Genomic DNA, 25,175 nt, shown 5'->3' on the forward strand with positions numbered 1-25,175 from the left:
GTATTGTGCGGAAGTTTTGCTGGGACAGTGAATTCTTCGGGATTAAGGGGACATAGCTTCCGAAAATGTTGAAAATTTGTTTATTTTATATGCTGTGCTTTTCATAAAACTTAAGAAAATGGTGAATATATTACATTAATTCAATATGACCATCGTATAGGTTACAAAAGCATTCGCGACGTCACGGCTATATAACGATTCCAGGAAATTACCTAGAATTCTATTGACCTTCACCTAATTTATCCGGCACGAGCCGCCACTGACGTATGCGTAGAGAATTTTTTTAAAATTGGTTATTTAACCACTTTATATCAACTACGGGGTTATTTAGCGTCGATGGAAATAGTGATAGCGAGATGAGGCCGAGGATTCAACATAGATTACCTGACATTTGCCTTACGTTTGGGGAAAACCTCGGAAAAAACCCAACCAATTAATCAGCCCAAGCAGGAATCGAAACTACGCCCGAGCGCAACTCCAGATCGGCAGGTAAGCGTCTTAGCTACGCCAGTGGCTGGTAGAGAAAAACAACAGGAAAATTCGCTCATTGTCCTTTCTATATAATCCCTATTCGCTAAAAAGCTACTTGACCGTAAAAAATTAAGGGAATTGCCACTTTTATAAATTGTGAAAATGTTGATTTAAAAAGAGAAAATGAAGGAGATTTTCACACAATTTTGAAAAAGAAGGAGATTTATTTTAATATATATTTTTTCTAATTAGTTGAAAGTCGGAAAGTAGATTATACAGAATCTCCTAAATGAAAAGACATGGCAACACTACTCCAGAGTTCTAGTTCCTCTTTCACGGCCCTTTTGATTCTCGCGCTTCGTCGTTGTTTAGAGCAATAAACGTTCGGTTAATAGTCTGGCAGGGGTTTGTTTGCTGAACTGTTCCGTATATTGTTGAATAGGTGGGTTACAATTATTTTACATATAATATATATTAAAGGATCAATCTTCGATATTGTTCTGACGTCTGATTTAATTTTCTTTATGGGTTAAATGAGGGGGAAGCTATATGCCGATATGTGACAAGGTTAGCAGGTGAATTGAGGGGACACGAGGTAGGAACGTGGAGATTATTTAAGGTCATGTCTCAAAGCTCAAGTCTCTACTACATGACAATAACTAGCAACTAGCTGACTTGTAAACTACACACTAGAGAGCTTTGAACATGTATGCTGGAATCGTGGCCTTCTTCATAGACTATTTTTTTCAAAGCCATGAAATTACGATATAGCGCTAAATTAAGAAGGCAGTGTGCTAATCCAGTTTAATTACAAGCTATCAACAGTTATTTTTTGGAAATTCGAATTCTTTGTTGATAAACAGTTTTCCAGTAAACAGTTCAAGAAACTTAATTCTCAGGTTTGTGAAATGAATGGTAATTTACTGAAACATTAGAAAAGAAACGTAGAAAGATGTAGAATTGTAAAAGATGTTCAAAAGATATCTATGAAAATTACGTTTGGCTGTCAGCAATCGAAGTAAATGTGGAAAAGGTAAGGGCCTGAAATATTACAATATTTAAAAAATGTAACGCAGATACCAACAATGTCAATGTTCCAAGTTAACGTGTTATTCTACATTGAACTCACATTTTATTTACGAAGCATCATCAGATTTCATAACCCCCAATTGTTAATGAGGTATCAATGTTTTTTTTAGTATACAAGTCAACAATCAAGCAAACATTTTCGTTTACTAGCTACTACTGACTGATTGCTATTCTTTACGTAGCGTTGGATCGTAACTTCTGACGTCATATCCGGCTATTTAGTCAACAATCTAGTTCAATCCATACTACACACTAGTGACTAGCAACTAGGTGACTTGTAAACTACACACTAGGGAGCTTTGGAAATGTATGCTTGAAACATGGCCTTCTTCATAGACTATTTGTTTAAAAACCATGACATCACGGTGCAGCAATGTATTAACCCGAATCTGCCTAGCGGTACCGTATGGTACCACAGGTACATATAGTACTTTCCAGTCGCTGTTTTGGCAACATATGATTATTTTTACAATTTCTCACTGTTTAGTTTACTCACTGACTTTCCAGTCCTTGTTAGGAAAATATGGCAATGGTAAAGTTTATAAAGAATAATTTAATTTGGGGGTTCGAACCGTCGACTGACATTTAAAAGAGAGGTTAAACCGTCGACTGACATTTAAAAGTGAGGTTAAAGTGACAGACGTTCATTGTGTAAATATATTCACAGACAATTAATATAATTGCGCTTTTTATATACCTATAATAAAGAATAACTTCATTTCGGGGTTCGAACCGTCGACTGACATTTAAAGGAGAGATTAAAGTGACAGACGTTCATTGTGTAATTATAATCATAGACAGATTAATATAATTGCGCTTTTTATGCCACTCTAGTGTCGACTTCGTAAACTACGCCGTCAATTGCATACATAAAACCGTCAGCCTTCTTTTATTATGGCAGTGCTTTTGAATCCCGTTGTACTTGCATGCGTGCAATAACGACCTAAGCAGGGACCGCTAAACTTTACCATTGCCAATAATATTTTGAAGTTATTTGGCTTTGAACAAATGTTGAAGAAATTACAAAAATCGCCACATGTCAGAAAACCAGGCAGATTAGGGTTAAGAAGGCAATGTCCTAATGCAGTTTCATTATGAGTTATGTGGAAAAGATAAGGGCTTAATAGGCCTATATTACAATAATGTTTAAAACATTGTACAGAAGATACTAACAATGTCGGTGTTCAAATTTAACGTGTTATTCTACATTATATTTACATTATTTCACTTCCAAAGCATTTTCAGATTTCATAACCCCAATTGCTGATGAGGTATCCATGTTTGTTTAGTGAACAAGTCAACAATCGAGCAAGCATTTTCATTTACTAGCTACTGCGGACTTGTGTGCTATGCACTATGTAGCTTTGGAACATAACTTCTGACGTCACATCCGGCTATTTAGTCAACAATCTAGTTCACTTCAGCTGAAAATGTAGCTTTGAGACACGGCCTGAGTACGTATTTTTGTCCTGTGTGTAGTGTAGAGGGGCACCGAAATTTCACCTATTAAAAATACAGTGTTTGTGTTAAAAGTGAACATAGTAGCCTATAGTGGGTAGGGAAGACTTTGGATGCTTGATACTCATGGATAAGAAATGAATATTGCGGCCAAAAATATGCTTTCTGTAGCTTTATTTACTCAATTATTTGGTTGTAAAGAGCTTATTGAGTACATTAAGAAAATACAGAACTGAAAAAACATTTTTTGAACACACAAAATAACAATCAATTTTTACCTGAATGTAAAGTGTATCAGTTCTCCGTACCATGGGAATATGTGATACACTCCTTGGGGATATATGATAGTTATTTTATATTCAAAATTTATGTGAGATTCTGGTTTACAATGCTAATAGTCCAGTTTGAAAAGGTATTTCAGAGTTGTGCAATGGATTATCAATAACATTTTTGCTAAAACTAATTACAATGTATTTTAACATCTTACATCTATTCCACAGACAGTCCTTCAAAACTTTCATTAAAATAAAAACAAATTAAACTTTAATTTTTATCTATAAGTGTAGGTTGTGAACGTATAGTATCAATTTGAGAACTGTCAATCACAAAAATATATTTTGTGGTCATTTAAATTTTCTGTCACTTATATGTCATGAGAATTTCACAGTCCATTCTTCTACAGGTCCTGACTCTAAAATGTATCAAACAAATCGACCAATAGTTTTTTTACCTTTGCATGACACTACGATCCAATCACCTACTTCCACCTTCTCTTTAAATGTTTTTTCAGTTTCTTTCACAAAGTCAGTATCACTAGTATCGACTTCATTGAACCCATCTGAACTCGAGTCATATTTTTTTTCAGGAAATTTCAGGCAGTGATCCAACCAATTCATTTTTTCCTTCCTGATCACCATCATTCCTTCTACAGTCACTCTTTCCAACACAGATTCATTTCTGAAGTACGATTGTTTTCCACTCACTGTTTCTAAATGTTTCAACAAAAGAAATAATAATCAGAAGGTTTTAAAATATTAATTTCATAAAAAGCCACAAGTATTACTTAGGATAATCTGCCTATCCTGAGGAAGTAGGCTTAAAGTGTGATTCTTAAGGTCCACTCCCACTTATCGAATCGAAACAAAGGGTCTGCACCCGCTCACATCTAGTAGAATCGAACCGTACAGTACTTTTGTGTTTTGTCATACAGAAGAGGATAATTCTGTACAAGATTTTCTTCGTTCATATTCATTTGAGATTTTTGTATCAACAACAACTTTCAATAGTAAATGAATTAACCCCCCCCCCCCCCCCACCAAGAGTGGATATAGTTCATTTGTTTTTTTACGAAAGCTTCACGAGAACTAACTTACGATCATACCCGAAACAAGAAATTCTGTTCCGGCATCTAGCTCCTGATTTCTGTTCTTTTCGATTCGATTCGATTCGACGCGCCACTTTCTGCTATCTTCCATTTAAATACATTGTGAAGAGAAATCTGTTCGATTCGATTCCGCTAAGTGGGAGCGGACCTTTACTGTAATGAATTGTTGGTTAGCCTCACTCTCGTATTTATAATAATACCGCAGTCTAGTATGTACAGTCACGAAGCTCAATTCGTAGGGAATATGCAACCATAGCTAGTTGCTAACCATTAGGATCACTACTGTCACCTCATAACAGATAATGCCAAATAGTACCGGCACAGTCTATTGTTCCTAGTACCCTCAATAACTCAAGCTTCGTGACTGTATACTTACTAGACTGTGATAATACGATGAAATGCGCATAGGCCTATTTATGTAAGAATTCATGTACGCTACTGTTCTTGTGAAAGGTTCCAGTTTATTTTTTTAGTAGGTTATTTTACGACGCTGTATCAACATCTCAGGTTATTTAGCGTCTGAATGATATGAAGGTGATAATGCCGGTGAAATGAGTCCGGGATCCAGTACCAAAAGTTACCCAGCGTTTGCTCATATGGGTTGAGGGAAAACCCCGGAAAAAACCCCAACCAGGTAACTTGCCCCGACCGGGAATCGAACCCGGGCTACCTGGTTTCACTGCCAGACGCACTAGCCGTTACTTCACAGGTGTGGACGTTCCAGTTTATATTATGCCTAACTTCATTCCCATACTATTCATTACATCTATAATTATGTTACTTAATACCAAAATATAACTATCGAATTCTTGCCACCTAACGTTCAAACCATTATACAGCCACGAAGCTCAATACAAAGGAAATATGCATCCATGCATAGTTGCTAACCAGTAGGATCGCTACTATCGCCTCATCACAGACAATGCGAAATAGTATCGGCACAGGCTATTGTTCCTAGTACCCTCAACAACTCAAGCTTCGTGACTGTATATACTAGACTGTGCTATAACTGTAATATAAGTTATGCATCGTCGTTTATTCTTGCAAGAAAAGTCGGACGTTGTTCCAGTATCGATATGAGATTAACTGATTTCTGTTTCGTAGTGGGACTACAGCTGAAGTGTATAAGTTATATTAATAATTGTATAGAACTGCTCTTGTATGAAAATGTGTACGAGGAAGTGCGATTCGAGTTTAGTCGTTGTAATTTGTAGTAAGTGGTTCTCAGCAGTTCAATTACCGTAAACATTGTCAGTTACATAACCTCTTCTTTCAGTTGTGATGGATCTGATCAAGATGGAGCCAGAGGATGATCCTATTCACTTACTACTACAAGATGACAAATTAAAAGTGGAACAGAATAAGACTTTATCAGAGGTAAACTGAAGTCTTATATCTATTTTCTTTGTGTGCTTCTCGAACAGTGGCAGAAAAGCGTACACTTTACACTTTATATTCGGTAAGCTAAGCTAGAGCCCCACGCAATAGTTGTGTGATATAAGGCGTCGTGATTTGGTTTGGCATTATGAAATGTATGTTGGTTCTTTTCTCCATAAGGAGGCCCAGATAGTCCGTGGGTGAATGCTAACCCTGCACGACGATCGAGTAATACAGAGCCATAGTTATTGATCTTATCCTGCTTGAACAATTCAGGGGCGCAATCTGCTTCCCACACAATAAGCAGCAACTTGCATTTCTGCTTATGACTGAGCTTGATGGAACCTGTAAGCTGTAGCTCTTCGCTCTGTTGTCAGCTTGGCCATATGTATAATAATAATAATAATAATAATAATAATAATAATAATAATAACAATAAAAATAATAATAATAATAATAATTTTTATTTATTTCGAATATTAATGTGCAAAACAACAGCACAAGGCCAATTACAGTTTAGCACAAAATAAAAAAACAAAACAGAACAAATGATTATGAGAATGAGATGAAATACAATCAATCAACATTTATCATTCAATAATAATAATAACAATAATAATAATAATAATAATAATAATAATAATAATGCGGATGACATTAATATGTTAGGAGAAAATCCACAAACGATTAGGGAAAACACGGGAATTTTACTGGAAGCAGGTAAAGAGATAGGTTTGGAAGTAAATCCCGAAAAGACAAAGTATATGATTATATCTCGTGACGAGAAAATGTACGAAATGGAAATATAAAAATTGGAATTTATCTTTTGAAGAAGTGGAGAAGTTCAAATATCTTGGAGCAGCAGTAACAAATATAAATGATACTCGGGAAGAAATTAAACACAGAATAAGTATGGGAAATGCCTGTTATTATTCGGTTGAGAAGCTTTTATCATCCAGTCTGCTGTCAAAAAATCTGAAAGTTAGAATTTATAAAACAGTTATATTACCGGTTGTTCTATATGGTTGTGAAACTTGGACTCTCACTTTGAGAGAGGAACATAGGTTAAGGGTGTTTGAGAATAAGGTGCTTAGGAAAATATTTGGGGCTAAGAGGGATGAAGTTACAGGAGAATGGAGAAAGTTACACAACACAGAACTGCACGCATTGTATTCTTCATCTGACATAATTAGGAACATTAAATCCAGACATTTGAGATGGGCAGGGCATGTAGCACGTATGGGCGAATCCAGAAATGCATATAGAGTGTTAGTTGTGAGGCTAGAAGGAAAAAGACCTTTAGGGAGGCCCAGACGTAGATGGGAAGATATTAAAATGTATTTGAAGGAGGTGGGATATGATGATAGAGAATGGATTAATCTTGCTCAGGATAGGGACCAATGGCGGGCTTATGTGAGGGCGGCAATGAACCTCCAGGTTCCTTAAAAGCCAGTAAGTAAGTAAGTAAGTAAGTAATAATAATAATAATAATAATATTAATAATAATAATAGTTGGACTTATAATAATAATAATAATAATAATAATAATAATAATAATAATAATAATAATAATAATAATAATAAGTCCAATTATTATTATTATTATTATTATTATTATTACTATTATTGGCCTAATTATACTACAGAAGTCCATAGTCGCTAGTTTTCTTTACCACCATGTCATTCTTATGTTTTGTAAACCATAATTCATTTTTCATACTTTTTTAACTGATACGATTTGTAACTTCAGAAGTAGACAATATTTTGAATCAATAGTCACCCTAGCCTAATAGCTTTTGAGTAAAATATCATTAGGTAGTAGGGTGGAGTGAAACTATACACGAAATTGTTTTTTTATCCGTTTTATAAATGTAATATAGTTACAAAAATCTGTATTTTCACTTAACTTACGAAAGTGAAAAATATGCATATATATATTTTGATGTACCGAAGTACATATGATATTTCCATGCAGATATTCTGCGTCATCACATGATGAAAGAGAGATGGAACGGAGAAAAATTCTCTCCGGCGCCGGGATTTGAACCCGGGTTTTCAGCTCTACGTGCTGATGCTTTATCCACTAAGCCACGCCGGATACAATCCCGACGCCGTTTAGAATCGTCTCAGATTAAGCTCCATTTCTTGGGTTCCCTCGGTGGCCGCCCTCTGCACTACGTCATAGATGTCTATGAACGCGTGGCTTAGTGGATAAAGCATCAGCACGTAGAGCTGAAAACCCGGGTTCAAATCCTGGCGCCGGAGAGAATTTTTCTCCGTTCCATCTCTCTTTCATCATGTGATGACGCAGAATATCTGCATGGAAATATCATATGTACTTCGGTACATCAAAATATATATATGCTATGCGTAATAAATCACTTTGTGATTTAAGACGGCGCCCATACCGTCGGATCCCGGCCAATCAGTCACTCATCTGAGTGCACCTCAACACATGTATGGACTTCGGTCCTGCGTTCATAGACATCTATGACGTAGTGCAGAGGGCGGCCACCGAGGGAACCCAAGAGATGGAGCTTAATCTGAGACGATTCTAAACGGCGTCGGGATTGTATCCGGCGTGGCTTAGTGGATAAAGCATCAGCACGTAGAGCTGAAAACCCGGGTTCAAATCCCGGCGCCGGAGAGAATTTTTCTCCGTTCCATCTCTCTTTCTTAAAAAATATGCAGTTTCTTTATTTAATTTTTGAGGTGCTCCAAGGGTTTTGAAATTTCTTAAAATTATAATTCTTTTTGCCTCTTTGTATATTTGTTCTATTATTTTGTTTTTCATTACATAGCTAATGAATTGTTGTAAAATCACATAGGCTTGTTTAAACTTTATTTGGAAGACTCTAAATTGGATTGCAGTATACGGTATTTTTGTATTTTTGAGGGGATTCAAAGGGACAAAAGGTATAGTATTTTACATAAAATATAACAAAATTTCCATTTCAGCCCGTTAATTTTTTTAAGTTAGAATTTATTCTTGTTTTCTTTTTAATTTCTTTCTGAGTGGTAACTAAATCAGCGGGTCCACTTGTCATGCTTCTTTCTGTTCTTTGCTCTAGTAAAACATTATTTCTTGTTTTCGAACACTGCGGTTTTTATCGCAATTAGGCCTATTAATTTTTTTTTCTTTTTTTGCATTTACAACAGAAGAGTCCACTGCAAGAATGATGGATGTCACTTTCTTGTCGAAAATGAACCAAGACTGTCAATGCATAGCTTAAGACATATAGAATGTACATACAGAGTTATATGGCATTAACACTGATAGTCATTGTCCAGTAATGATTGGAAAATCACAGTTAAGCTTTGAGCACTAAGCATTTCGAACTTTCAATTGCTTCTCCTGCAAAATGTATTCCAAATGACATCCATCATTCTTGCAGCGGTCTCTTCAACTGTATATATCAAATAGTTTGTTTGCTTCTTCTTTGAATTTTGCAATGTTGTCATTTAAGTTGTCGTCACTATGTCGTCTTACAAGGCTTCATTAAGTTTGTGTATTGATCATGGTAAGCACGAATCAGTTGTAATATTCTTGTATGAGTGACTTTACTTGGATTTCCTTAGTTTTGTTAGCAACTCTTTCTGAAATCTCTCCAACTGTAGATTCATTTGATTTGAAGTCAGATTTTAATTCATTTTTGACCCATAGATAATATTTCATTACGTCATGATAAGACAGGTAATTTTGATGAGTTCAGCCCCTTTGGCATTGCGAATACAGGGTACAAGGTCAGATTTCTTGTATTAATTAGAGATAGTTGATTTAAATTCCCTGCAACATAAGAAGAATGAATTTCCATTAATTTTATTATATCAATTATATCATACCTAAGAGTTTTGTGATTTTTCTTAATTTTATTATTAATTGAGATTTCTTTGACTCTTCAAGATGAAATAAGAGGGGACCAAAAATATGCATAGTCTTTTAACATGTTTCCCGTATCCTGTTCAGATTAAATCACTGGAGAATGTTCTGTTGCTAAAAAATCTGAACCTCAGAATTTTATGAAAATTTCAAAATATTGCTCTTGGGGCACCTCTAAATATTAATTTAAAGGAAATATATTTTGCATTGTTCTTCATGATATCACCCCACAGCTTTTCCCTTTATTACATTTTGATTCCATAAACTTCATATTTTCACTCTACCCTATTAAGGTAAGCGTTCACTACATTGTATCGCACTCTTCGTACGAATCGCACACAACGGATATTTTAAGTGCAGAGCGTTCACTGTAATGGCTCTACCTCATCGTCTCATCGGATTCTGTATTAGCTTGCCTCCACTCTGCGTTGCCAAACCTACCCATGCTCCGGCTTGTAAATAAAGAAGGCTCTGGTTCTTACACATGAAGTTACATATAAAATAGTCAAATAAAAGTAGATATTCACGGTGTTTTGTGTTCTCTAGGAATGGACTCTATCACATCTGGAAACGACGGGCATAAAGACAGAATGCGTGGACCTCAGCTATGATATCAAATCAGAGATAAAGGTTGAAGACACTCCAGATCCTATCAGCTTTCCTGTGGTGAAAACTGAAGGTGATGTAAGTGCTTCACTGTCAGTATAAGGATATGGCAGCAGTGCATTTTCCCTTTGACAGAGCTGTAAAATCTTAAATACTGTTAATTTTTTTCTCTTTCTCTTTTTTTTTTAAATATATAATTATCTTATATTTCTTTCATATTTAGATTTGAAACAAAAATAATTCGCAAATATGTTGTTGTTTTCTAATGCCAGGCGTTTGACAATAAAGTCATTTGACCTCTTGCACTCCAATATTTTTCAAAGATATTATCATGGTCAGCCACTGAAGCACAGATTTTGAGGTGTTCCGAATCCATTTCTTGGTTTGAGTTGCACAATGGGCAGTTAGAGGACTGATATATTCCAATTCTATAATGGCAAGTTGTAGTCGATTTAAGTGAACACATATTTTAACGTTTTGGTGGCTACTTCATTCACACACAACCCCCAGAATGTCTGGAGGACCACACCTGCTGTTGGTCGACGGGTCCATTGGACCTAGCTGGGAGATCTTGTTGATCACCAGCTTTCCCTCCTTAAGCCACTGGAGGACGATTTTAGTGCCATAGCAGGTCAGCACTAGGAACAGAAAAGTAGAAAGAGGAGTAAGGAAAGTGAAATGAACCCCTAGGCCTCGAATGCTCTAGTTTTGATTTCTTCTTCTGTTAAAAAGTACTGCACTATTACGGGAATAATTTTCATGTTTCCAACGTTGGAAAGGTCTGTTGCAACAAAAAATATTTTGCCTCTTTTAGATCTTGAATAGGCTTTTCTTTTGTTGCACATGCAATCACATTTTCCTCAAGGATGCTGGATTTAGTACGAGCACATTTCACTTTCTTTGCGATGCTAGAATCCCTGAATAATTCACTAGATAATTTACACTGGTCAAAAAAAGTTAAGCATAATTAGGCATATAACGGTTTTTATTAATTAAAATAAAATAGATAAATTATAATTGGGTTTCTTGGTTCCACAGAATAAACTTAAAAGTAGAAATACACTATTTGTTAACAATGGACTCAATATGAAATGAAAAAATTGCATTGTTTGGAACAACGGAACAGATAAGAGAAGTTGAAATTCGTACATCAACAAAGAAAAGGAAATGGTGCTTTCAGTACCCTGTTTAATAACATGTTGGTCCTCCACGAACCCTGAGGCACTCTTGTATGCGACGGGGCATACTCAGTACCAAAGCATCTAAGCTCTCCTGAGGCAAATTGTCCCATTCTTCCAAGGCAGCATTCCTGAGTTCTTGAATCGTTAATGGGTGATGTGGACGATTGGAAATGGCTCTCCTGAGAAAGCTCCATCCATGCTCTATGCAGTTCATATCTGGTGAGCATGCTGGCCAATCCATTCTTCGGATCCCATGTTCTACCAGATACCGCTGCACACTATGAGCACGATGAGGCCGAGCATTATCGTCCTGTAGAGTGAACCCTTCTCCTACAGTCTCTGCAAAACCACTTATTATGGGTTGGAGGATGTTGTTCTCATACACGGCAGCAGTCATGTTTCCCTCTATTGAAACCAGTGGTGTGCGGCGGCCAAACATGACACCTGCCCAAAACAAGATTGAACCACCAAACTGTTGGTGACGTTCCACGGTCATTGAGGGATGATTTCGTTCCCCTGTTCGTCACCATACGCGAATAGAGTTGTTGTCAGGGTGTAGGCCCATTCTCACTTCGTCTGAGAATAAAGTTCTGGTCTCGTATCCAATTCCCATGTGCTCTAGCCCATCTTGCACGAGCACCCCTGTGATGTGGACGGAGTGCTGGAGTCTTGAGTGGTCTTCGAGCATACAACCCTATGTCATGAAGTCTATTGTGCACAGTTTGGCTACTTACAACACTAGTGGCTTCGCGCAGATCATGGCGCAGAGTTGTAGCTGAGGCTATAGGGTTCCTACGTGCAGATAACCTTACATACCGGTCCTGACCAGGTGTTGTTTTGCGTGGACGGCCCTCGCGAGGTCGATCTGCTATTGACTGGGTTTCCTGGAACTTTCTCCACAGTCTGGAGACAATACTCTGATTCACATGAAGGATGTTAGCAACATCAACTTGTCTCATGTTTTGTTCCATCAAAGTGATGATTTTGATGCGGTCTGCCATTGTAAGGGTGTTCCGAGCCATTGTACTGCACTATGAAGCAAAACGACACTGATTGAACTTTGCTCGAATTACAGGCTTTGTTTACTAGCCGTGATTTGGACGTTACCTAGTGATGAAGAATAAAACAAATGAAAGAGTTTGAATTGGTAAACATAATACGTGCCACATAAAACCAAAAGAGACATAAATATCAGGTATTATTGGGTAAACTGGAAATATGCTTAACTTTTTTTGACCAGTGTATTAGAAAAATCCATACTATTGTAACAAATATAATGTTTAACCCTATGATAAGTTGCTGTGCTTTTTGCTTCCGTGAGAAGATCATCTTCTTTCGTAAAAGGTTTGTTAAAAAATGATGTACTTTGTTTGGTGTTTAGAGGAATTCGCATGAGTAATCACTACACAGATACCTTCGACTTAATTGAAAAACTATGATGGCAATCGCTACATTCTGTTTCAAATTCACTTTTATTTATTAACCACTCATATCAACTTTTCCACGCAATAATATTTCTGTTTCTTTTCTTTCGATCCTGAATTAGCTATGACAATAATTAACTTACTTCCACTCTCACACACTGCCATTCTGGGAGAGTTGGCATGCCTAAATGAAAGATTTGTTATATTTAATATGTGCAGTATAAAAAATTCAAATTCAAAATTCAAATTTATTTACAATTTACATTTGAAATGAATACATATGAATAGATACCCGAAATGAGAATATGCTCGTACTTGTCCAGTAGTCTACATATATTTTTACAGACATCAAAATAATAATGCTGATGATAGAAATAATAATAATAATAATGACAATAGAATAATCGTGACGGAGATGATACAAAGATAATAATACAAAATAATTAATTAATAATAATAATAGTGATAAAATAAAAATATTTACAATAATAAAATAAATACTAAGACGGATAAAATAAAATATAAAACCACTAGCGAGAGTTAACACAACTGAAATAAGCATATAATAACCGGAAAAAAATGAGCTCGAAAATCAACAGAAAAGTTCGTTGTATTGCAGATGACAGCAACGGCCGTATTGACATTGTGTTATGCATTATTGGTAGTAGGGGGGAACCGAAAGTCTACGTAACTGCCGTTCTGTTCGAATCTTCTCGTACAATCATGGGAAGTTAATGCTGCAAAAACAAAATGTCTACGAGTGAAACTGTTCATTATTACCAAGATAAATATAAATAATACTGAAATATATTCATCTAGTTTCAGTTATAGATCTCCCCTTTTGTGCAAGAGGTATCATATCAAAATATTTTATGAATGGCGGGGAAAATATAAATTTCAAGAACTCTCTAGTGACAGAGATAGTGACAAGTGCAATCAAGTGTATCTGTGGCGATGCTAAGAACTCATTTATTGGAGATATACACAGTTATTAATTAAGAAAATGATCTCTTAAATTTTTGTGCCCCCTGTACATACCTGTATTACGAGTATTTAATAGTAACAATGAATGAGGTCGATTTGCATGTGTGGAAGCAAAACCTTTATACTCTGTTATGTTAGGAGTAAAGAGCAAGTCGTATTGGTGAGTTTGCATTTTCAGCTGTGTTTTATACAGCGAAAAGTATTAATCTTTCAATATATAACCTTTTACTGTTTATTTAAATCAAATATTATATCAATTTCTGGTTATGTATTTTGCAGGACCTCTGTAAACATATTTTCTAGGTTGAAATTTCTTCCAAATGCCCAGTTAAAGTTCTCTTCAATTTTTAATATTTTTTTTTTCAGGAAGATGTGTTCGATCTGGACAGAGTTAAGCAGGAACAGAAAGTAGAAGTATCTTCAGATGAGGATGAAGTGTTCCCTGAGAGGTGAGTGTACTGTGCTGGTTTTGCTTTTCTCTCCATCTTTCACCGGTTCATTTAATCATGATGAATAACATAAATTTTATTGATCAAGAATTTTTCGGGCTGAGAGGTCATGGTCTACTGGTGCTGTGTGTACCAGACGTTTCGTCTAATGCTGCGGCAGACATCTTCAGTGGCGTGTCACACGCGGGCGAAGTGATTCCCTAGGTGTACCAGGAGCAACTGATTCTGGGACTGATTATGTGTCCGAATTTATAGAGCTAGGGGGAGGCACTGTTGTCCACTTTTGGTGGTCCAATGTTCTCGTTTGGGGCAATGGTGTAAGCTTGTTGAGGATCATGAGGTTTCATACCTCTGCCTTACAGTTCATGTTCTGTTTGTGAATTTCAGAGGTTCCCAATGTAACCGCAGAAAAATTGTGAAGTATTGCTGAGGATATCCATATCCTCGATACATGTCATGTTCAGTTTTGTTCAACCCACATTCTTAATTATTGCTACTACTGCATGTTTTTTAATTACTTTTGATTATAATATTTAATGATACACTACTACTTTCTGCAATTCAATACAACTTAGTTATCTTCATAATTATCATTATTAATCGAGGATTATACCCATTCCTTTGTTCTGTTCTCATGCCACAACTTGTAACAGATGTGAACAGGTTGAATCTTTTCTTTCCATCTTTTTGTGGGGACGCACATTTCTTCTTGCTCTAGGTTTATTTGTAATTGTGTTTCAGAAACTTTCCGCTTTATGTTGTTTCACCTCTGACGTGGAAGGTCCAGGATTTCATATACATTTTAATATCATGTGATCATCCATCGTGCTTTTCTATAAATATTTCAGACGCCCAGGAAGCCGGTTTTAGATTGAACCTCGCCAGTCACCATAAAAATGCTGTTATCCTAAATTATTTGTTACAAATATTCTAAAATATAATTTTAAATATGCCAAGGCCAAGTATAAAGACCTATGAACAAATGAAGAAACATACCTTCAACATAATACGTAACAAAACACATCATTATCTCTTATATATGTGCCAATTAGTGTAAACTCAGTGAACTTTAAATCCTGTAAATACGAAGTGAAAAGAAACATGTTTATAACTAATTTATTAGAAAAGAAGTAATATTAATAAATAAACCCTGAAAACCAAGAAAGTGAGTGTGTGCATCTACAAATTATAGATAGTTCTGACGTATAGCAGGCATTCCGAATCTTCAACAAAACTGCAGCTATTTAGAATGAACTTGAAAATCAACTGCGTAACTTTATTGATATAGCAGGCGAGACCCAACAATTTGGCTAGAATTCTCACACACCACAAGTAAGACTATAAAAATGTAGTTTATACAATATTATTTTAATATGTAGAAGAATTGTCAATCACTTTGTCAATAATAACCGTAAAAATTGCTAAAGACTGCAGGCATATTGTCATTTATTGTCTTGTTTTTATTGCCAACACGCACTTAGTTTATAATACATCAACAATTAATGTTTGATACGACCTCGAACATAATTCCATCGACACACACTTATATTGTAACATTAATTTACATTGAAAATCGGCATTAGCACAAACACGTGTTCTGGATACTAGGCCTCCTGTTGACTGTTAATTACAGTGTTACCGACTTATGGCTCCGGCTTGTAACTGAAGAAGGCTTTGCTACAACTGGTAGTGATTCTATAACTTACGTTGGCAGCAGTGTCGGTAGTGGAAATTCTGAAAATTCGTATTGTTCTAGATTTCTGAGCCAGTTACTGGAAGCTAGTAAAATTTGAAAATAATTATAATTAATTAATATCAGTATTAACATTAATATATAATTACTATTTTATGTGTTTCATTGCGTTGTGGTCACAATTCAAAACTGTAGTCACGTAAGTGTAAATAAATATAACTTACCGTGTGCTACATGCACTTGGGTGATCGATAGAAATTACATTTTACATTTTAATTAATTTCTTTCGTGTTTAGATTTTTATTGCAATAATGTCAAAGACAGGAAATATGGTAGTGATTCCTTCAAGAAAGGAATCGTGTGCCATTTAGAGTATACTTCAGAAATCTAGAGTCCATATGTATAATGTATAATGAACTGAAGAAAGAAGATAATGAAGAAGGAATTATGCAGACGGAGACAGCAAATATAACTAGAATTGCCAACCTGATCAAACAAAATATATTTTTAGGTTAGGTCTCGTGAATCGTAAACTGTTTAGTCAAATCAGTGAATTTCATGTCGTCAGTCAAAATAAATTTTGATATTAGATCGTATTAATCTACTATTTACCAACATAATGTGAGAGAGGTCCAGGAGGAAAATATAGGCCTACTCTTTCACAAATTAGAAAACGCCTTCCAAGAGAAAGATGAGAAATGGAAAAATAAATAAGCAAGAAATTATTGTGGTTAGTACTGTATTGTTATTATTATTATTATTATTATTATTATTATTATTATTATTATTATTATTATTATTATTATTCACGTCATCTGCATAGACAAGAACCTGATGTAACCCGTTCAGTTCCAAACCCTGCCTGTTATCCTGAACTTTCCTAATGGCATATTCTAGAGCGAAGTTAAAAAGTAAAGGTGATAGTGCATCTCCCTGCTTTAGCCCGCAGTGAATTGGAAAAGCATCAGATAGAAACTGACCTATACGGACTCTGCTGTATGTTTCACTGAGACACATTTTAATTAATCGAATTAGTTTCTTGGGAATACCACATTCAATAAGAATATCATATAATACTTCCCTCGTAACCGAGTCATATGCCTTTTTGAAATCTATGAATAACTGATGTACTGTACCCTTATACTCCCATTTTTTCTCCAGTATCTGTCGAATACAGATCCTGGGTAACGAAATTACGCATACAGTTCTGCTTAACTTATTTATTCTTTATGCCACAGCCTGAGATGCTGTGCTCGGAAGTGAGAGATCAGTGTGTGAATGTAATATTATTTTACTTACAAATGGCTTTTTGAGAACCTGGAACTTCATTGCTGCCCTCACATAAGCCTGCCAATCCTTAGCATGATTAATCCAGTCCCTAGCATATCGTGCCTCCCTCATATCTATTTCCCCCATCTATGTCTCGGCTTCCCAAATGGTCTCTTTCCGTCATATCTCCCTACTGACACTCTATGTGATATTATATTGGTGGCACACGGAAAACTGACCCTCCATGAGCTGATAGAAACAACAAATGATAGAAATAAAAAAAAAGCTACTACAAGAGCCTGTATTTACTCAAACGATCTTGTCTTTTACATTAGGTGCTGAAAATGACCTCCTTGTGCTTCAATGCACTTTGCACAACTCTTCTGCATAAATTCTCAAAATTTAATTACGAATATTCTTCAAGTCAGTCCCGCGCCGTGGCGTCGCGGTCTAAGTCATCCCGCCTAGGACTCGCGTTACGGAATGCGCGCTGGTTCGAGTCCTCATGGGGGAAGAAATTTTCTCATGAAATTTCGGCCAGTGTATGGGACCGGTGCCCACCCAGCATCGTGATGCACTTGGGGAGCTACGATAGGTAGCGAAATCCGGTTGCGAATACCAGCTATAACGGCTGGGGGGATCATCGTGCTAACCACATGATACCTCCATTCTGGTTGGATGATCGTCCACCTCTGCTTCGGCATGTGGGCGTGAAGCCAGCAGCCGGCCAGTCGGTCTAGGCCCTTCACGGGCTGTAGCGCCACGGATTATTATTATTATTATTATTATTATTATTATTATTGTTCTTCAAGTCTTCTAATGTCCTTGGTTTATTTCCTTACACTCCTCCCTTTAACCTGCCCCACAGATAAAAGTCATAAGAGGTAAGGTCCGGAGAACGTGGCGGCCACAATCTTTTGCTGACAATCCTTTGTTCTATGAATCATGAATTCGTTAGATTGACTCGCGTGAAGTGTAACAGGTCACCCCATTCTGTTGAAAGACAGCTTACAAGTGTTCAAGGGGCGTCAAGTGTGCGTAAAATTCCTCAAAGATTCGTGTATACACATCAGTGTTTACTGTTGTTAAAAAAATATGGGACCCACAATCCGACTTGCTGACACAGCACACCACACTCCGATTCTTCTATCGTGAAGAGGTTCCTCATTATCGTGTAGGGATTGTTTGTTGACCGGTATCTGGTGTTCTGGGAGTTTACATGTCCTGTCAGATGAAACCAGGCTTCATTACTAATGAAATACAGCATCGGATCCAACATTCCACTCTCAGTTGTTCAACATAGCCATGTGCAATAATTCACACGCTTTGCCTTGCCTTCCTTCTTCAGTTCTTGGATACATGTCATTTTGTAGGGCTTCATCCCTATATGGTGTAAAACACGTTGACAAGATTTACGCGTATCGTTCACTTGTTGAGATAATTTACGTGTCGACTTCTTAGGACTCTGCCTCATTCGTGCTGGAATATCCGAGGTCAAAGCATGTGTACAAACGGACGTGACTCGATTCTTTTTTTGCATTTGCAACTGACTCTGTAGTACGCCACTTTTTCACCAAATCCTGTATACTGCTCTATGCTGGTATGGAAACGCCAGGAAACTTGTTTGCAAAAATGTCCCCGGTTTCCTTAAATGAACCGATAGACACGTACGCATCCACTATTGCGACTCTTTCTTGAAGAAAATACATCTTGCTGAGATATTTACTTCAAACGTCTGAACCAAGCCTTCACGGATTTCGTACTGACAATACAATGCAAACAGTGTTGCCAACTCCGAATTCCATTTACTGCTGCAATCAAATCAATCAGTCAAACTCCTGTATCTCCTCATGAGGAGCATAGGACATTCACAAAGTGCCTCCATCGGACCCTATTTGTAGTCAACTTCTTCACTTCGCTCCATGTTTTCCCCTCCCTAGCAATTTCCTCCAAAACTGTTCTCTTCCATGTATTTTTTGGCCTTCCTCTTGTTCTACTACCCTGGGGGTTCCAATCCAAAGCCATTTTTTCTACTGCTCCATCTTCTTTCCTGATTGTGTGCCCTATCCAATTCCACTTTCGTCTTTTGATTTCTATTGTGATTTCTTTTTGATTTGTTATCTTCCATAGTTCTGAGTTTGTGATTATATCTGGCCATCTAATTTATTTAATTCTTCGTAAACATCTATTAACAAATCTTTGCAGTTTATTTTGTATAATTTTATTTGTTTTCCATTTCTCACAGCCATATAATAAGACTGATTTCACATTACTGATTTTAATTTTTGTAGATCTAGATATAATATAAGATTTCCATATTGGACAAATGCACTATTTGCATTTTTTATCCGGTTCTTTACATCCTCAAAGGCTCCACCATCCTTGTCAATTATACTACCCAAATATTTAAATTCTTGAACAGTGTCAATGTTATTATTTATTATAACTTTAATTTACCGCTGCACACGCTTAAAAAAACTGGTAAACTGTAGTTTAAAAAACCCAGATGGTTCCTTAACATATCACTTCCAAATTTGAAAGGCAAACTATACAGTTTTAGGAATTTTACATAAATGTAGACTAAATTATGGAAAGTCTGTATCACTTTGTAGGCTCTATGTTCTAGACAAAATCATCTTCATCCTCTTACAGGAGGGATTATGTACACTGTACAGTCATCCAACTCACGAGATGATTCTCTTTCATTACCCAACTTATATTGTACCTAAAAAGAACTCTACTCGTGTCGTGTATATTATGAAAATATTTTGTGATAAGATACTGTTTTTAAATTATTATTTATTATTTAACTCAAAAAGTGGCTGGATATAAACGTCGATGAATCTAAATCAAAATGTAGTTATCCATGACAGTAATCGCTCTCAGTTAGCAATTTGTAGATGCTCAAAAATAAAAAATAATCAAACCAAGTAAAATACCTAAATATTATTACATATACGTTGAGATTATCACATAAACTAACTGTGCCTTAAGGGCGTATGTACGTTAACAACCACAAGTATTATCAGAAAATGCAGGCTCTAAATTTCTAAAATTTTGTAAGGAAATGAACTCACAACTGGACAAAAATTAGAAGTTACCACAACAAGACTTATTAGAATTTAAATAACTGATAAAAGTATAAAAAACGTTACTAATATTTTTTAGAATTCACTTTTTAGTTTCAATTAAATTTTCGAAAATTTGAAAATTTTCACACATTATTTCATAACTCCACAACGATTAGAGATAGAATTCTGAAAATTTGTACACTGACTTAACATGCATTTATGCAAAATGTAGACTAAAATAATGCCCATTTCTTTGAAAATAGAAAAATTAGGTGATAAAACATTATGTAAATTTTGATATATTTTATATACGACAAATAAAAAATTAATTGTATTAAAATAAACAACTCTACATGCCTGAGAGTAGTCTACTTTTCAGAAATGAGTATTTGTTACATGCAGGAAAAATATTAAAGTTGTCAGAGAGACCAGAACAATGTTATGGTTACCAAATGATATAGCTAACTGCAGAATTTTTTGTTGTTTTTTTTTTCATGCTTTGATAATACTGGTTTCAAAAATACTATTGTTAACCTTTTTTATACTTTTATTAGATATTTAAGTTCTAATTAGTCTCGTGGTACCTGGTAAGTTTTGTCCAATTGTGAGTTCATTTTCTTATAAAATTTTAGAAATTTATAGCCTGCATTTTCTGATAATATTTGTGGTCGTTCACGTACATATAACCTTAAATTACTTAAAACAATTTATAAATTTGTTTTACTAAGACATTTTATGCTAAAAATAACTTTACGGCAACTTAAAATATATCATCTCCTTCTGCCGAAATCATAAAAAACGCTAAATAAATAGCTAGCTGCTGACGGTAAAATTCTGTAGCTGAGCATAGTCCTGAAAACACCAGATTTAGCTATAAAACCGCTGACTTGGCAACACTGAATACAAAACAAAACATAGTCACAACAGCTTCGCAACAATAGGTGACAAATTGGCTGGCGACATTGAGCAGTCTGTATTCGGGCGGGTTTTTCGTGCACCTCTCTGTAGTGTTATATATAGATGTCACCACATTGACTGTTGTGGTGACTGATGGACTTTTATATTTCTTTCAGCATTGTGGATAATGTTGACAATAGAGTGTCACAGGAATGCGCTAACATTCATCTTGAAGAAAACAAATTAACACAGTGTTCTAGCAACAGACTAGATGCTTCGAGTACTATTAGTGATATAAAGTGTAAATCTCTCAAGTGTGATATATGTAACGAGGATTTTCTTACGCCAGAATCTCTGAAACTTCATTTCCGTATACATACAATAAAAAACTCGTTCGAATGTGATGTCTGTGGAAAGTGTTTTCTGAAATTGAGTGATAAGAAGAAGCATGTTCGCCTACACAAGGGAGGGATCCAATTTCATTGCGATGTGTGTGGAAAGTCTTTCTCCAGTTCATCGAATTTCAAGAGACATGTACGCATACACACTGGGGAGAGGCCATTCAAATGCGATGTTTGTGGAAAGTGTTTCTCTGATTCTTCAGTACTGAATAAACATGCACGCATACACACAGGGGAAAGGCCATTCAGATGCGATGTTTGTGGAAACTGTTTCGCAGATTTGGCAAATTTTTATAAACATGCCCGCGTACATACAGGTGAAAGTCCATTCAGATGCCAGGATTGTGGAAAGTGTTTCTCACAATCTTCTGTTTTAAGGAGACATGCTCGTATTCACACAGGCGAAAGGCCATTCAAATGCTTGATATGTGGAAAGAGTTTCTCACAATTGGGATATTTAAAGAATCACGTACGCACTCACACAGGCGAAAAGCCATTCAAATGCGAGGTGTGTGCAAAGTCTTTCTCTCAATTGGCGCACTTAAGGAGTCATTTACGCATTCACACAGGCGAAAAGCCATTTCAATGCGAGGTGTGTGGAAAGTGTTTCACGGAATCGTCAGTTTTAAACACACATGCACGCGTACACATAGACGAAAAACCATTTCATTGTAACTTCTGTGGAAAGTGTTTTTCAGTTTCGACAAATTTGAATAAACATGCACGCGTACATACAGGCGAAACTCGATTCAGATGCGAAGTATGTGGAAAACGTTTCTCAGAATCGTCAGTTTTGAAAAGACATGCTCGTATTCACATATTGGAAAGGCCATTCAAATGCGAGGTGTGTGGAAAATGTTTTTCAGCATCTACAGTTTTAAGCAGGCACGGACGCGTACATACAGGCGAAAGGCCATTCAAATGTGAGTTGTGTGGAAAATGTTTCTCACAATTGGAACATTTAAAGAAACATGTAAGCATTCACACAGGCGAAAAGTCATTCAAATGCGAAGACTGTGGAAAGTGTTTTTCAACATCAGCAGTTTTAAGCAGACATATACGCATACACACTGGCGAAAGGCCATTTAAATGTGAGGTGTGTCGACGATCCTTCTCACAATTGGAACACTTAAAGAAACATGAACGTATTCACACAGACGAATGATAATTTAAAACTGATATCTGCGGAGTATATTTCTCTTATAAGGGACAGTTGAAAGGGCAATTGTGTTTACACCTAAACCAGTTTGAATATAATGTGTAATTTTTTTTAATGAACGATAACAATGAGGACATATTTCAATTAGAAAGAATGCACTACTTATACACACCGAACAACATCCCTCAAGCGGCTACCTGTGCGTGCCTTATATAGCCTTGAAGATTTTATTCTAGAAGTACGCATCTGCTCTCAGTCGTTGTGTAACTCATCACATGTGTGTATACCTTATTTATGAATTTAAATTTTGTGAAAGATTTTCCTGGCCATGATGTATTATAAATTTCATTAGGTCAAGTTTGTTGCCATGCATTCGAAAGAAAATAAAATTGTTCACATCGTACTCAATTTTGGGCATTAAATCAGTAACAATACAAATTTACTTTTGGTTGTACCTGAACTTGTTCTACCGAATTTCGTATTAGATCCTATTTCTATTAATTTTACTCATTGATTTCTTACATAGACCTGCTATAAATTCTGCTGCATACAGTTATTTTGTTAACTTTTACTATGTCATACTATTTTTGACCAATAAAATGGTGCGAAAAGACGTTTTTCAAAGCCACCGGCGTGGCTCGGTCGGTTAAGGCGCTTGCCTGCCGGTCTGAAGTTGCGATCGGGCGCGGGTTCGATTCCCGCTTGGGCTGATTGCCTGGTTGGTTTTTTCAGAGATTTTTCCCAATCGTAAGGTGAATGCCAGGTAATCTGTGGCGAATCCTCGGCCTTATCTCACCAAATACCATCTCGCTGTCATAAATCTCATCGAAGCTAAATAAGCTCGTAGTTGATACAGCGTCGTTAAAAACCAAATAAAATTTAAAAAAATTAAAACGTCTTTCAACCAATCATGGCTGCTTGTCGCACAATTTTATCACTTCCCTAGCATTTGTTTATTTTTATCACTTCCCTAGCATTTGCTTATTTTATCACTTCCCTAGCATTTGTTTGTTTGCCAACATTTCAAGCTGCAAATTCTTTGCGGTACTATAAAACATGCTTTGCAATCGTCATTTGTTTACTTCATGCACGGTCAACTGAAAAAGGCTGCTCCATTCAAATGTTTTGATGAAGCTAACATTAGTGAAATAGAATTATAGTAATTCAGTACTAGAGTATTTTATTTCTTTTAATCTTTATATATTTCCTTCTAATTATGTAATAGTCACTTAAATCCTACTCGAGTTTTAATTTTTTTATAGCTAAATCAAAACCTCTAGTGAGATTTTTCTTGATAAACAAATGCTGATACAATTTTTAAGTTCGTATTTAATATTTTGAACCTAAACGTGATTCAAATACAATATAATAGTCATTTATCCAAGTTGTCCGCCTTATTTACTCACACATTTGCAAAATCTCCGCCAGTCAGCTACTGTAGTACAGATGTTTTCAATTAGGATTTCTATCATTACCCCCTCCAAAGATCGCTTCAGTATTTCACATCACAGTGCCTTTCGTTGCAGACAATGCCCTCAAGCACTGGACACCTTGTCAAATGCAGTGTTTTCAGTTCGGGGATATTATGCCACAAGACCGTAACTTTAGCCTTGTGACTGTGACAGAAAATTAGTGTGAACGCCACTGTATATTTTATAGTAAATTATAGCTCATATTTTTTAAGAGGAGCTTCGACACAGTTTTTGATATATTTTGACCCTTGCTGTTAACACATTTTACACAAATATACAGCTGAGTTGGACCAGTATAACTCACACCTCTACAAACCATCACTCAAGTGGAGTGGTGGCTCTTTTCAATTTTTCATGCTTTCTGGGAACTCTACTTACAAAGCTTATCATCCTTCCGACTATAACTCTGTTCAGCGGTGAAATTTTTTTTTTTAAGTCTGAAGATAGACAATTGGTTATGTTCTGCTGCAGAATGTCCTGACTTAAGTATACTCTGCTGCTTATTCAGTAGCGGACTCAGAAAGTGTCCCCTAGTATTTGGACGACAGGTCCAAGATCACCACTAAGAATCATGGGGATCAGAATTGTCGAAAAATGGAATTCCAGGGACGTTACAATTTTCTTTTTTTTTTTAATTTTATTTGGTTATTTTACGGCACTATCAGCATCTAGGTTATTTAGCGTCTGAATGAAATGGAGGTGATAACGCCGGTGAAATGAATCCGGGGTCCAGCACCGAAAGTTACCTAGCATTTGCTCGTATTGGGTTGAGGGAAAACCCCGGAAAAAACCTCAACCAGGTAACTTGCCCCCACCGGGTTTCGAACCCGGGCCACCTGGTTTCGCGGCCAGACGCGCTGACCGTTACTCCGCAGTTGTGGACACAATTTTCTTTAGAATTGGCTCATTA

General features: G+C 36.2%; 1 protein-coding gene across 4 annotated transcripts in view; it reads left to right on the plus strand.

Annotated features, from left to right (window-relative positions):
* The first annotated feature begins 821 nt into the window (after window positions 1-821).
* LOC138692655 (zinc finger protein 235-like) overlaps window positions 822-25,175 on the plus strand; it is a 73,550-nt gene continuing 49,196 nt past the window's right edge. For 2 of the 4 annotated variants that reach the window (XM_069815767.1, XM_069815763.1), the window contains exons 1-2: window positions 10,204-10,338; window positions 14,221-14,303. In XM_069815767.1, the coding sequence (XP_069671868.1) occupies window positions 14,279-14,303 (25 nt within the window). In that variant the 5' untranslated portion in view covers window positions 10,204-10,338; window positions 14,221-14,278. Of the gene's footprint in view, window positions 914-5,678; window positions 5,780-10,203; window positions 10,344-14,220; window positions 14,304-15,151; window positions 15,422-21,409; window positions 23,210-25,175 lie in introns of those variants that run through there. The other 2 variants (XM_069815762.1, XM_069815768.1) reach the window with 2 other exon arrangements.

The sequence above is a fragment of the Periplaneta americana genome, chromosome 17 (genome assembly GCF_040183065.1).
Source record: "Periplaneta americana isolate PAMFEO1 chromosome 17, P.americana_PAMFEO1_priV1, whole genome shotgun sequence".
Taxonomy (NCBI): domain Eukaryota; kingdom Metazoa; phylum Arthropoda; class Insecta; order Blattodea; family Blattidae; genus Periplaneta; species Periplaneta americana.